This window comes from Crinia signifera, chromosome 19 (genome assembly GCF_055691185.1).
Source record: "Crinia signifera chromosome 19, ASM5569118v1, whole genome shotgun sequence".
In the NCBI taxonomy this organism is placed as follows: Eukaryota; Metazoa; Chordata; class Amphibia; order Anura; family Myobatrachidae; genus Crinia; species Crinia signifera.
In genome coordinates, this window is record NC_139226.1 from 108,437,059 (window position 1) to 108,451,940 (window position 14,882).

General features: G+C 47.9%; 1 protein-coding gene and 1 long non-coding RNA gene across 3 annotated transcripts in view; one reads left to right on the plus strand and one right to left on the minus strand.

Annotated features, from left to right (window-relative positions):
• The window catches only part of FXYD6 (FXYD domain containing ion transport regulator 6), an 84,066-nt gene that overhangs the window by 65,905 nt on the left and 3,279 nt on the right, over window positions 1–14,882 (plus strand). For both annotated transcript variants that reach the window (XM_083163140.1, XM_083163139.1), the window contains exons 4-7: window positions 1,713–1,787; window positions 6,781–6,820; window positions 12,524–12,573; window positions 12,646–12,683. In XM_083163140.1, coding sequence (XP_083019266.1) covers window positions 1,713–1,787; window positions 6,781–6,820; window positions 12,524–12,573; window positions 12,646–12,674 — 194 coding nt within the window. In that variant the 3' untranslated portion in view covers window positions 12,675–12,683. The remainder of the gene's footprint in view (window positions 1–1,712; window positions 1,788–6,780; window positions 6,821–12,523; window positions 12,574–12,645; window positions 12,684–14,882) is intronic.
• The window catches only part of LOC146042872 (uncharacterized), a 165,133-nt gene that overhangs the window by 61,236 nt on the left and 89,015 nt on the right, over window positions 1–14,882 (minus strand). The window lies entirely within an intron of this gene.

Here is a 14,882-nt window from a genome sequence, read left to right on the forward strand (position 1 = left end):
TAAATACACAGGTTCTCAAACTTTGGCCCTGGTTCTGGTTGGATCACAAATCACCGTTAATTTGAAGCCCTGTGAATGAATGTTTTGCACAAACCTCTATTTGCAGGCATGCGTGCGGGCCCGAAATCGTTTCATGGCTGCCGACCGTAGAATGATTTCTAGCGCTTGCAAATGTCAGTCAGTGTCCGCTGATTAGTGGCACCCTACTCCGAGAACATGTGGTGACGTCAGCCGCCCAACCCCGGAAGGCAGGTGGCCACCCCCATTTGGAAGTGGATGCGCAGCGTTTTCACGGGTACGTCCAGGAAACGCAGGGCATTCGCGTGCAAAACCCCCCCTGCCCGCCTCCTGAACCCCCTCCCCCGCTGCGAGCACCTCGGAGACTATGCAAGTCTCTGAGGGCGCCCGCAGTGAGGACCTGCACATGCACATAAGCGATTTTGCACATGCCCAGGCCGTCACCATTGGTCCCCGTTGCCAATTCACAACGGCCCGATCAGACAAGAATGACCCCCCCTTGGTCCTCAGGACTGAGTAATGATTACACCTGCCGGGTGACCTGGAAAACGCGAACTGTCTCTTGCGGACCGAGTTTGAGAACCCCTGATTTAGTATATAGGCCAAATCCTGTTATTTCTCTAAAGGCCATTCCAATTAGCCCATACCCCTGGCATTTATCAGGGGCATCCGGTGATGTCGGCTGCCCACCCCCCGCATGTCCATCATGGCTGCATTAGAGAAAGCCCAGCGCCCTATGCCCCCCCCCCCCCCCCCCCCCACCCGACCTCCGCCCACAAAGATGGTACAAGGAAATCACTCTTCTGCCAACTAACTTGTTTAGTCCTAAGGGGGCAATTCAGAGCTGATCGCTGTTGTGCAAATCCACAATCCGTTCCATTATGATAAGACTGGGCATGTGCCAGCCCAAATAACAACAGAAATATCTCATCTCAATCCCCTGGCAATTTCCCAAATAGGAAGCCAGCATTTAGGGGTGGTAACCAGCTGCTTTGTGGGAGTGTCCGGAATAATGCAGGTGTGCCCAAACGTCAGGGAGGGTGTGTGACGTCACCTTCAGCCTGATTATTTGTTGTGGAAGGGGCAGAATTACACATTTGCGCAGACTGAAAAAATGATTTGATGGTGAGTGAATTAGGGATGGCCATCGACCATCGATGATTCGAAATCATCGATGGTTCGTGGCCGATGTTGAATACTTTTGCCATCGATGGGGAGAACCATATGGTTTCCCTCCATCGATGGAACAGCAAAACGATGTTTTGCTTTTTTTTTTAAGTGCCGGGACACGGAGCATAGCTCCGCCCCCTGACACCAGCGAAGCCCCGCCTCCGTGTCTTGATTGGCCCACAGGCCAATCAATCAAACACAATGGATGACCATCGATATGTAAAAATATCGATGGTCATCCATTGCATAGTTTAACACTATCGATGGCCTGTTGCAGAATTGCCATCGATGGCAACCATCGATGGCAATGGCAACGATGGCCATCCCTAGAGTGAATTGCGTATGGATGTGCGACCGTATAGCGTATATAGATGTTTCCGCAACTCACACACAGTCATCTACAAATTTACAGATGAGCGATCATGTCTGAATCAGGCCCCAAGATAATCAATAACCGCTGTAGGGCAATGTATGATCTATTCCGTATTTAGTGGCTAATGCGATTTTTTTTTATTTATGTGCAGATTATAAAAGCCTGCGGATTGGAGGACTGGTCTTTGCAGTGGTCCTCTTCACATTGGGGATACTACTGATTCTGAGTAAGTACAGTGCGTTATACACATTGGTGTGTATATGTGTTGTAATATCACAGACTGCAGCGCCACCTAGTGGTATTTTACAGGACAGCCGATAGCAATGATGTACTGTCCTTCATCAAAGTCTAGTTCTACAGCCATTAGGTCGACACAAGCAAAAGCTCAACAAGAAAAAAAAATCTGCATGTGAAAAAAAGGATCAACGTAAGTTTTAATGTTTTTGGGTGTTAGTTTTAACACCCAAGCACATGTATCCCCAATTAGCTTACCACCTTCCCTTGCATGGCTGCCTACGCTTTCCATGTTTCGGGCCTCTGTTCCCAAATGGAATCCACGTGGATGCTGCAGTTAGACAAAGTTTCAAAAATTTCAAGTGAGAAGATTGTGACAGTGTCTAGGTTGGCCCCAAATAGAACATAGAATGTGACGGCAGATAAGACCCACTCGGCCCATCTAGTCTGCCCCTTTTTTAAACATGTTACCTCAAACCATATTTGTTCCTTATTGCTTTGTAAGGACATCAATATTCCTATCCCAAGCAGGTTTAAACTGTTCTACTGTATTTGCCTCTACCACCTCTGATGGGAGGCTGTTCCACTTATCTACTACTCTTTCTGTGAAGTAATTCTTCCTCACATTTCCCCTGAATCTTACTCCCTCTAGTTTCAGTGCATGTCCTCCTGTTCTGCTGCTCCTCTTCCTGTGAAGAATGTCTCCCACCGGTACCTTGTTAAAACCCTTGATATATTTGAAAGTTTCTAACATGTCCCCCCTTTCCCTTCTCTGCTCTAAAGCATAGTTACCTACCCTCCTGCATTCTGCAGGAGACTCCCTGAAATAGCAGCAATCTCCCTCTCTCCCTCATTAGTCTAGCAATCTCCCTCATTAGTCTAGCCCACATTACACTGTTACATTTTTTGGGAAAAAAGGAATGAGAGATATAATGTGTACACACGGGCAGATATGGCCTCCGATGTTGCCGATATAGTGAACATCGGAAGCCATATTGCATGCAGATCGCATGCTTTTTTAGGACATGCGCTGCCGATGCGCGCTCCCGTGTGAGCGCAAATCGGCAGCCAAATAGAGAGGGCAGCCAAGACTATATAGTGCAGATCTGCACTATATAGCCTAATTGTGCACCTCCATGCATGTCGTGCTATGCGAGTCCCAAAACAATCTGATCGCATTAGGACTTGCATAGCACGGCATATCGCCTCCGTGTGTACACACCAATAGATACATTTGCATTGAATCATCAGCACACTTTTCCAACACTTTAGCAAGCATAGTAGCTGCTTTGTGGCTCATCTACATTTGGATATAAGTCATTTTTAAAGATTCCTCTCAGATGTAGCAGTACACACCCACGCTTCTAGGTGCCACGTTCACAATCTCTTTTCACAATCTCTTCATATATGGAACTAGACACGCCCCTTTGAGTGGAGCATGACACCCCCCCCTCAATGGGTCACCGTGCAAAATTCTACTACCTAGGATAATCTCCTTGAAACTAGTTTTTAAAAGTAGGCAAGTATGCTCTAAAGCACGGGTGTCAAACACAAGGCCCGCGGGCCAAATCCGGCCCGCCAGACCTCGTCATGTGGCCCGCGCAGCCGCCGCCACCCACCCCCGCCTGGCGCCGATAACATTACTGCGGGAAGCCATCACAGTGTGAGTGTCACATCACATTCAGTGACACTCACATGACGACTCAAGACTTAAGCTGGGTACACATATGTACAATTTCATTTTTCTTGCGACCGTTCGTTCGACCGAATACACGTTCGACCGTCCAAAACATACGACCGTTCTGCGCGTACACATATGTACAATTTTACTTGCGACGTCCGATGTACTCCCGTCCAAACAATCGCAAGAAGAAGTATATGAGAGACCCTGTAACCCTTTGCCTGCTGTTTTAACTAATGTGTGTTTAATGCCTCACTGCCCAACACTTTAGAGGCATCACTTTAAGACATTAATCAATGTTGAAGTTTTAATAGTGTGTTATGGTGCCCTGCAAAGAGCTTCCAGCACACTCTATTAAAACTTCAACATTGATTAATGTCTTAAAGTGATGCCTCTAAAGTGTTGGGCAGTGAGGCATTAAACACACATTAGTTAAAACAGCAGGCAAAGGGTTACAGGGTCTCTCATAATGCAGCATACCACCATGCTTTGTCAAACTGTCAAGCATATCGATCGAACATGCGTACACACTTCACTTTTGTTCCGATATGGAGCCGTCCTGTCGGATGAAATATTAAGCAGCAAAGAACCTTCGACCGACCGACCGACCCTGGACGGCCAAGAGCGTTTTTGGCCGTTTATCGATCGCACAGCAGCAATTGGGACAGCGTACACACCTATACAATCGAACGGCCGTTTGCCCCCAGATTGGAAGAACGGCCCGACGATTGTATATATGTGTACCTAGCTTTAGAGACATACCTAACAACGTGAGGAAGCCGGGTGACACAGTCACTCCGCCGCGGCGCTCCCTGGGAGGAGGAGGGAGGCAGGACAGTGGACACAGACTTGTTAGTGTCACTGTGTGACGTGCCCGACTCCTCCCCGGCTCCTCCTGCGGGCAGCGGCTACGGCGCTGCCATGTGTGACACACGCCCGCCTGACAGCAGTGCCAGTGACACCGTGACGTGCATGCTGCTGCAGCTGCCTGTCGGACTTGGACGCCGGCCCGGCGGTGAGCTGCCTCCTGCCTGTGGTGCCGCGCTGCGCAGCAGTGGCATCAGTTGGTTCAGTATATTTACTGTAAGTTCAGCAGTGGGGTGGGCACAGTTGTGTTGTCTCATGTTGTCCAGACCAGTCTGTCCAGTCCAGAGTCCGTGGCCGGGCAGGCAGAGAGCCAGGCCAGCAGCACACAGCTGCAGCCTGAGCCCACAAATCTGCAGTGCGGCTGCCTGTGTCCAGGGTCATTATCATTATCTGTCCCACTGTCACCACCAGTCCAAAACTCTAGCGAGAGTCCTGACAACCCAGAGGCCCAGGTCACCTGCTGGGCGATCTGACGTCACGTCACTGTGCCCTGTCCCAGGCCCCCAGCCAATCTCCCTGCTAGTTATTACTTACATTATTACAAAAAATAGTAATAATTGAATGCAGTGACAATAATTTATGATAATAAAGAGTGGACACATAGTCCTACAGATACAACCGGCCCTTTGAGGGTGACCAAACTGCTGATGCGGCCCCCGATGAATTTGAGTTTGACACCCCTGCTCTAAAGTATACATATTAAGATCTTTTAGTCTCTCCGGGTATGTTTTGTATTGTAGGCCATGCACCATTTTAGTTGTACAGTCTCTAATGTATTTATATCCTTCTGGAGATATGGCCTCCAGAACTGAACACAATACTCTAGGTGAGGTCGTACCAATGACCTATACAGTGGCATTATTACTTCTTACTTGCTACTGCTGATTCCTCTCCCTATGCAACCAAGCATCTGACTTGCCTTCTTCATTGCTTTGTTACATTGCCTACCTGCCTTTAAGTCCCCTGAAATAGTGACACCTAGATCCCTCTCTTCCTCAGTAGTTTCCATTATAGTGCCATTTATACTATATTGAGTCTTTGGATTTCTGAGACCCAAGTGCATGATTTTGCATTTTTTGGCATTAAACTGTAGTTGCCATGCTCTTGACCATTCCTCTAATCTACTCAGCCAACATGGACAAGGTTGACAACAGATTACCATGGAAAAAGTCGACCTGCATCTTTATTTTTATTTTGGTGTCCGTTTGTAGATTTTAGCGCATGGACTCCGAATTAGTGTCCCATGTCCCCTCTCGTGGCTCGCTGTACTACCTCTTCGCCCGGAACACTTTACCATTCCCAATCTGAGTCCATGTGGATGGTACAGTATGAAAATGTTCCAAAACAGAATAAAAAAAACCCTCATGTCGACCTTTTTATTTGTTGCCACATTGACCATTTTATCGTGTTGACCTTTTGCTTATATGCACATCGACACATGGGGCCTGATTTTGTTTGGCTCGGACCAGTACCCTCCATACCATGCAAGGGGCTGTGTCCACTAACACATCCCCTTGCATTTGGCCCTTTCAGGAGAAATCATTCGATACTCGCCGACCATCGAACGATTTCTCCTGCCTTTGGAAATAAGTCTGAACTGACTTTTATTCCCCCTGGCAAATAGCCGAAGACGGGGCAGGCGCTGATGTCCTGTGACGCCAGCCGCCCGCCCCCAGCAGGTATCGGCCCGCCTGCGTTCCCATGAGAGCACCCAGCATTTTCATGGGGACGCCCATAAAACGTTCCTATGGTCTAGCCCTGTTCCCGGCCCACCGTCCGGTGCTGGGGTTTGCTCATGCACAAACCCTGACCAATGGAGTGATCTCGAATCGGCCCTATGGTGTCAGCCTATCGACTGGATACCAATACAGAGTTAGTAAATGATAATTGTGACATACTGTATGTACAGTAATTTATTTCTACTCTATTAATTGCAATCAGATTAGGAGCAAAATGCTGGTTTATAACAGCCCCGTACAGCGGCGTAGCTACGTTTTGGGCGCCCCCACTGCCGCCCATTCAAACCCCCCCAATCCCCCGCAGCCTTACCTTTCGCGCTGGTCCCGGTGGCTCTGTTCTTCTGCTGAGGACCACCACAAAATGGCCGCCCCATACAGCAGACAGTTTCAGAGAACTGTGTGCTATATGGGGGCGGCCATTTTGTGGTGGTCCTCAGCAGAAGAACGGAGCCGCCGGGACCAGCGAAATAGGTAAGCCTGCGGAGGATTGGGGGGAGGTGTAACTATAGCACCGCAGCCCCCGGCGCCCCCCCCCCCCCCCCCCCCCCGCGCGGTGGCGGGGGCTGCGGTGCTATAGTTACGCCAGTGGCCCCGTAGCAATGACATTTAATAGTGTTATCTGGTGTGAGCTTACAATCCTGCATCATTGTCATTTCCTACTGGTCACCTCAATTACACTGATGTATTTCTCCTTGCAGGTAGGAGGTGCAGATGCAATAACCGTAACCAGAAACAAAGGTAAGAATGAGAACAGACACGTGCAATACTACCATTGTCCATACTGCAATCTCCTGCATGCAATGCTTATAATGAGAGGAGAAAACATTTCCCAACAACACACCAGTATGGAGAGTGTTCAGATCCCCAACATCTCTCTCGCCTCCTCCTGATTTCCTGTCCAGGTATACTCTCACTATTGGTACAGTACTGCCTGGTGCTATCGTCCACCCTTGTTCCCCTGGATTACGTTAACTCAACAGAGATTAATGCATCCACCCCTACACCTTTCATACAGTTACCTGGTCACTGGCAGTGAGTGATTGCACACTGGCCCTGGGGCACTCCCAATGCCCTTAAGCACACAGCAAAGTCTGGAAAAGATCTGTGTAGGTATTCCCCAGGGAAAGAGGATTTCATACACCAATACCAACTTTCCAGAACCACATGTGATAGTATGCAGGTGGCCATTTAGGAGGTCAACATTGGTCTTTTGCATTAAGGGGAACAAGGATGACTCTCTCGCAGTCAGCCTTAGGTTTGTGATAGTCAAGGGGGAATTTACTAAGATGTTAGGTCTATTTCATATGTAATGTTGCTCTGGGCTATATATATATATATATATATATATGGATAGCAGTTGTGAGTTGGCGCCCTTTTTTATGCCTTTAAGTACTGGGTCTCTATTAGCCTTTGATGAATAATAACGTGGATAAGAGTAAAGTCCAAAACTTTGAAAATATTTATTAAAAGGTCTTTAAAACCACTTAGTAGTGGTGAATATTCCAGATCATAAAAAGTTTTTCACATTAGCAAACAGATGTTCCCAACGCGTTTCGTCCCTGCAAGGGACTTCATCAGGGGTTTGCTATAAACATAGAAATAAACACTTTGAATAGATGACTGTGCATACATTTTTACAATAATATAACATCAATGGACTCCACTTTTAAACAATCATGATTAAAAATAGACTGGCAAGGTCAACTAAGTAAAACGATTAGTATTTAAAAAGTTTACACGAATAGGGAGGAACAGGTGAAGAACAAATAGGTGAAAGGAAAAAATATATAAATATTGCGATGTTCATCGTGTGTTATAAGTAACACAAAGGTGACGTACCGAACTTATTAGAAACAATTTCCCCGAATCTCGTATGTGGGATAAAACACCAACCAGGAATGGATAGATACCTGATGGGGATAATACACTATTATTAGAATATTATTACACTGTGCATTTGTTTAGTTAGTCCAGATTGTTTAAGGGGACAGTTCTTTTCATTATGGTGAATTTCAATGGGGCCCCTCTACCACTGAACTTACACTCTTATTGGAAAGCTCTCATCCAGTGGTCAATATTGGATCAAGAACTCGTAGTTTTTACTCGTAATTTACTAAGATGTTAGGTCTATTTCATATGTAATGTTGCTCTGGGCTATATATATATATATATATATATATATATATATAACATAGGAATAAGGATACTGCGTAGAAGAAGCGATGGGGAGACGAACACATACGACTGTTCATTTTACATAACAGAGTTATTTACAATCATAGAATTCTATGTACTTTAGTCTCATTTATGATTGGGATTGTGCTAAGTAATGTCTTTTGTAGCTATAACGTTAATCTTTAAATTAACTGTTGACAGGGGACCGGCTTCCCCCGGTAACTAACCAACACTCATCAACACACTTAGGCCCTTATTCTGGTTCATTCGTTCAGACCCAAATTCGGACAGGTGTAGCATTTCTGCACATGTGTATATGCTGGTCACCGAGTTCGCGCTCCCAGTCTTGCAAGCAGGGGGTGGAGAGGGGCGTGGGGTGCTGGCCATGGTCATTACCATATACGTACGCCCAGTGTTTTATTGGTGTTCCAATGAAACTGCTGGGCATACATATCCTAATGCGGTCATGACACACGTGCGGGGGGCGGACAGCTGACATAGCCGGATGTCAGCTGCCCACCCAATTCCCTGAATTTCTTCGCTCATACAGATGGGGCAGGCCTCTTCTTTGCTGGCGGATCGCCAGATCCGCCAGCGGCCTGCCTCACCATCTGACTGAGACGCGCGTGTGTCTCACGCGCACGCGCGTCTCAATCTCCGTCGGCGGGGCGACGTGAACCCTGTCCGTCTCCGCTTCAGGGAGACGGACAGGGTTAGGGGGGGTGCTGGCAGGAGGCGGTGACCCGGGGGAAGGGCCGTCTTAAGGGGACGCGCGCCTCTCATGCGCGCACGTCCCCTTCTCGCTATAGAGATGGCGGGGGATGGCGGCTGGCGTCGCCATCGCCTGCAAAGATGGGACCTGCCCCATCTGTATGAACGAGTGGTCTGGGCCACCCTTATATATTTAGGGGTGCCTTCACCATCATTTGATATTCGCCAACCATCGAATGATGGGGAGGTTCCCACTGGCATGCGAATGGATGTTCGTGTAAAACATCTGTTCGCAAGCCTTGCAAGCGAATTTGGCGTGCTAATGGGTGGTGCGTCCTAACCATTCGCAAGGCAGGTTTTTCTTCATTCGCAAAGTTGTGTACGCGCGTCTGAGCGAATGAGGCCCTGCAGCAAAAAAAGAGGGCCCCTATTTACCATTGAATGGTGAAAAATGTATATGGGACATGTTACTTTGACAGAGAAGGTGGGCCCCTCTTAGCTATGGGCCCCATAGAAGCTGCAGTCCCCGCACCTATGGTAGTTATATCCTTGTTCCCTAGTGACAGACTTACAGGATTTTCATTAGCTGGGACAATAAACCCAAGGGGCCGCTGTCAGTAATCAGCAACAGGACATATGTGAGATCAATAAACCAGATCTGTGGATCCAGTACTAGATACACTAATACTATGGACCTTATTCTGGTTGAGTTGAGTCCCCCAGGCGCCACACAGAAATCAATATTGCAGTTTAAAAATAATGCAGCCAGTATTTACCCTGCACGGAAACAAAATAACTCTTCCAAATGTTACTCTCTCTGCACATGTTACATCTGCCCCACCTGCAGAACAGCGGGAATCCCGACCGCCGAAATCCCGACACTTTCTCCCTCCGTGGGTGTCCACGAGACCCCTGGAGGGAGAATAAATCAGCGTGCCGAGCGTAGCGATCCACGTCCCCCCCTTGTCGGGATTTCGGCGGTCGGGATTCCGGCGTCGGGATTTTGAACGCCGGGATTTCATACTGAATCCAGTACAGCATGGTTTTGTCCATTAGAGAAAGAGTTTGCTTTGCTGAATCAGGCCCGACATCGTTTGTTCTGAAGTTCCAAGGAAATCATTGATGACTTTGCATCATTTGCGTGTCATCTAATGTGTACCCAGCCTAACACTTATTATATCTTATAATGGCCCAGGATACACTTTGTATATACCGTAGTTCTACATTTTGGGACTAATTCAGACCTGATCGCACAGCTGCTAATTTTTGGAGCCCAACGATCAGGTATACGCCACCCCATCAAAGTAAAAGCCTGGCCCATGCAAATCTGCGAATTGCTTAACGCTATGTGCAGTCGGTACGTAGCCCAGGACTTGGCGGCTGTGATAGAAACTGTAGGCTGTTCTCTCCCTGACATGCCGTCGGATCCGATGCGCGGTCCCGTGCGCATCGGACCCGACCAGGTGGTCGGACCTGCAGGCCATCCAACCACCCGTTCCTCCAGGCAGCGAGGCGGGCGGTAAGCAGGGACGCATGCACTCCATCACATCGGATCGCATGCGTCCCTGCGGCTCACAGGGTAACGTGTGTCCGTACACTGCTGCGAGACATCGCAGGCAGTGTATGGGCACCTTTAGTTCTCCATATACTGCAGAGAATATCTGAGATAACACAAAACAATACATCCCTGTATCCTCTATATAATACCAACTGGCTAACAGTAACCACTATACAGGTAACATCCTGGCTACAGTCTGGCAGGCAGGTAGAGAATGAGGTGTCGCTACACTAGACATTTAGGGGGAAATTTACTAAAGGAAATTTGTAAAAAAAATAGGTGTATTTGTATCCAGAAATACACTTATTTTTTACATTTACTATTCAGAAAATACGGCAATTCGTATTGATAGCACATCAATACGAATACGAATTGCCGTATTTTTGGGATAGTAAATGTCAAAAATAAGTGTATTTCTGGATACAAATACACCTATTTTTTTTACAAATTTCCTTTAGTAAATTTCCCTCTATGTACTTCATTTTGTGCAGTTGAATATGTTTTTTTAGAGGTTAGCGTCTAGGTTATCATACCCCTCAAGCCTCACAGACCCGTAACATCGGTACAAATAGTAAGTTCGGGTTTTTGTTATTTATTCCACAGTTTTCCTAGTTTTTTAATTATTTAAGTAGTATTGGTCATGTCAGTGGCGTAACTATGGAGGGTGCAGGGGATGCAGCTGCTATGGGGCCCGGCCGATTGGGGGGCCCGGCAGCCCAGCAGGCAATCCCCTGCGCCCTGTACCTGTAATTTATATAGGTGGTTAGGTTACTGTGATGTTGCCGCACGTGGAGCTTCACTTCCGGGGTAGAGGAGCGAGTCGAGCGACAGTGGGGAAATTACCTCCAGGAGTCCTGGACTGTGCGTGCTCTCAGCACAGGGTTTGCGGCTACTTAAAATAGAGAGACTCACGAGAGGATGATGTCCTCGTCTTGCGAGTCCTCCAGAGGTAGCTCCGCAGTGGAGCAGCTAGCGGGTGGATCGGCATCCGCTGAGAAGATCCGGTGACCTCATCCATCACTGCAGTGTGGTCTGCAGCAGGAATGTCGACATCCCGGTGAGCACATCACTAAGCCTCCTACATCTCTGCAGCGCTGTGCGGGCAGTAGACAGTGTCACACCACTGATGGTTGAGGGAAGAGAACACTAAATATGTCACTGTTAGCAGAGGCCCGCGGCTGTGGATGTCTGCAGTTTGGGCTGTGCAGAAGCAGGCAGGGACACACTGTATAACCCCCAGCACACAGACTTTTTACTCTTCTCGCTTGGCTCCTCTTCATAGTACTGCAGAAGCGCACTGGTCCTCCATGCCCCCTCTGTCTCAATGCTCCCATTTACCTTTGTGCCCCCTCTGCCCATGTCTCTGTGCCTCCTCTGCCCATGTCTCTGTGCCTCCTCTGCCCATGTCTGTGCCCCCTCTGCCCATGTCTCCGTGCCCCTTCTTCCCATGTTTCCATGCCAATTCTGGCTATCTTCGTGCCCTCTATGCCTGTCTCAGTGCCCCCTGTCTCTATGTCATGCCACCCTCTGCCTCATGCCCCTTCTTCCTCTGTCTTCATGTCGCACCTATCTCAATGCCCCTTCAGTCTCTGTCTTCAAGCCCCCTCTGCCCATGCCCTCTATGACCTCTTGCCCCCTCTGCCTCTGTCTCCATGCCCCTCCTGCCTGCCTTTATTTCCCCTTTGCCTCTCTCTAGCTCTGCGTCCTCACTGCCTCTCTTTGGGCAGGATACACTAATGTGAAAATGCAGTAAAACCCTGTTATCTGGGTTTTTATGACATTTCCATATTCCCTAACCCCCCTGCGCCAGGGGAGCGTTGCAGAGGCGATCGTCAATGTTTTATATCCACTATAGTGGAATCCTGATTTAGGGGGCCCCTTAAAAATTTTGCTATGGGGCCCACAAAGTTCTAGTTACGCCTCTGGGTCATGTCCTGAACCAAAACTGATTTCACAGACATTGTGAATGTATTATTGTATTGTTTATTTTCTTCTAGGGCACCCGGCAATGAAGAAGCTCAGGCTGAAAACCTTATTGCCTCAAAAGGTGAGTAACAAGCGCCTAGAATAGGGTTTAGAGCAGACCTGACACAAGATTGACTATTTTATGTCTTCACAGCTCGGGGAACTCAGAAAACAGAGAACTGAAGACAATCTGTAAGTTTTCATGTAATATAATATTTAACGAAGCAGTAACATTATGCACAGGGCCGGTTTTCCAAGCGTGTAGAGCGCCAGCCAACAGAATGTGCCAGACACTTCACGCAGTGAGCCTTTGTACAGTATATGTGGTGGAGTATAGAGAGGACCCCTGGAATGCCCCTTCATTCTGTTTGTGCCTCCACCAGGACCCTGTATCTCCACCATGACACCCAGGGCTGTCCCTCCAATCTGCCGGGCGTGAGATGCAGACCAAAGCGGTCTGTGGCTCCCATCCAGCCTGCTTAATTAAGGTGAATTCCTGCCTCTCCAACTGCATTTTCAAGACCAGGGTAAGGCAACTCTGCAGGGAGTTTCTGCTCTCATGTGCCGGCCTGGTATTGCCCTTGCTCCAAGGTAGAGGTCATCCCTGAAGTGTGTAGCCTGCATTTTTTGGCTACCGCTGAGGCCTCAAGTTGTTCACCTTCTGTCACCCACTATCATCTTGTAACCCCTGTGTCCCTAGTCACCTACTTTGTCCCTGTGACCCACTATCTCACTGTATCCTTGGGGGCGGTATTATGTGACCACGCCCCTTCCTTGTGAGACCACGCCCCAAGCTGTGCATTGTCCCTTTATGAAGTCTATCCCATCAAGAGGTGGCAAAATTTAGACTTGCTTCTTCACAAAAACTAAGTCTGAGCCGGTCCTGATTATTCGTCTGCTTTATGCTAGGCACACGTCACTGACACATCCCTCTTGCTGTCCAAGTTTTGAATCATTTCTGTTATGCACAACATACTGGCAGGTATTCAATGCCGGTGCGAGCGGCCGGCGAGGGGGTTAAACTGCGAGGATCACAGAAAACCAGTGATCCTCGCAGTTTAACCCCCGCGCCGGCCGCTCGCACTATGCAATATTCCGGGGGAATCCTCGCCGTCACAGAACAGCGAGGATTCCCCTAAACTGCGAGAGCCGCGGCTAGTGCAGCAAACTCGCTGTAATTAGCCTCGATTCTCGCAGCTTTTGGAGGCACATACGCCAATTCTCCCTCGCTCAAAAAACGGAGCGAGGGGGAATTTGAGTATGAGGGGGGTCAGTTGAATACTGACAGGGTGAGCGGTGACTGCGAGCAAAAAGTCCTGCTCGCAGTCACCGCTCGCCCACGGCATTGAATATATGCCACTGTATGCATTTGCTATTGTAAATTAATTAATCGTAAAATACCAGTGTAATAAAGCACAAGCAGTTCTGGTCTAATGTGTGAAAATAAAAAACTTTGCATAAACATGAAAGCATAATACAGTACACTGTATGCACGTGCAATGAAGAAATAGCCAAATCAGCATTCGGCCAATCTCAAGCAGTCTGCATTAGAAATTCAAACATGATGGCAAAGTTAGTTAGACCTGATCGCAGCCTGATGTAGACCTGATAGCAGGCTCTCGTCCACTCTCCCCCTCTACCACTGCGTGATTGGCAGGCAGCAGCGTGGATGGGAAGGGACAGGGGTAGGCTTGCCTTCCCAGAAATGGGGGCGTACTGTGTTTTCTGAGAGGGGAGAGCCAGGGGCCTGCATGTTACAATGTAGACCTTGTCCATCTTCCGTGGGGCCATCTGTGTAAGTGGCGATCTGCGTGGAACATTATGACCGCTGGTTGCAATGTTGTTTATAAGCTTTCAGCGTTGTTCACAGTGCTGGGATCACAACAACATACAGGAGGCGCTCTTCTACTGAGATGTCTCCTTTATTTCCCTCCTTCAGGTCGAATGGAAATACAATGGTGCTAGCATGCAGCACTGCATTCCCATCCATCTCTTAATCAGGCCCAAAGTCCAGCAATAATACAGAATTATATATTTATGTTCTGCAGTAAGATAGAACTCTATAGTGTTACACTTTATAGTGGGATAGTCAATTGGTGACGATTTTTCACCTAGGCGAAAAATCTGCATTTTTTCCCCGTTTATAGAGTGATTTTGGATGTACCCTTTTCAATAAAAGTGCCAATTTCTTTGCGTACTAAATATTCTCAGCACTGGCGAAAAACATGTGGATAGGCAAATCAGCTGCTGTTCTACGTGTCTTCGGCCATTTTCTGGTGAAATTGTGGACATTTTGGACCACTATTTTGTCATTTTTTTACCTATGCCTTTTTGCCCCCACCCCACAAAAAATGGTATAAAGGCATAGGTGAGAAATGACTAATCAAAAAA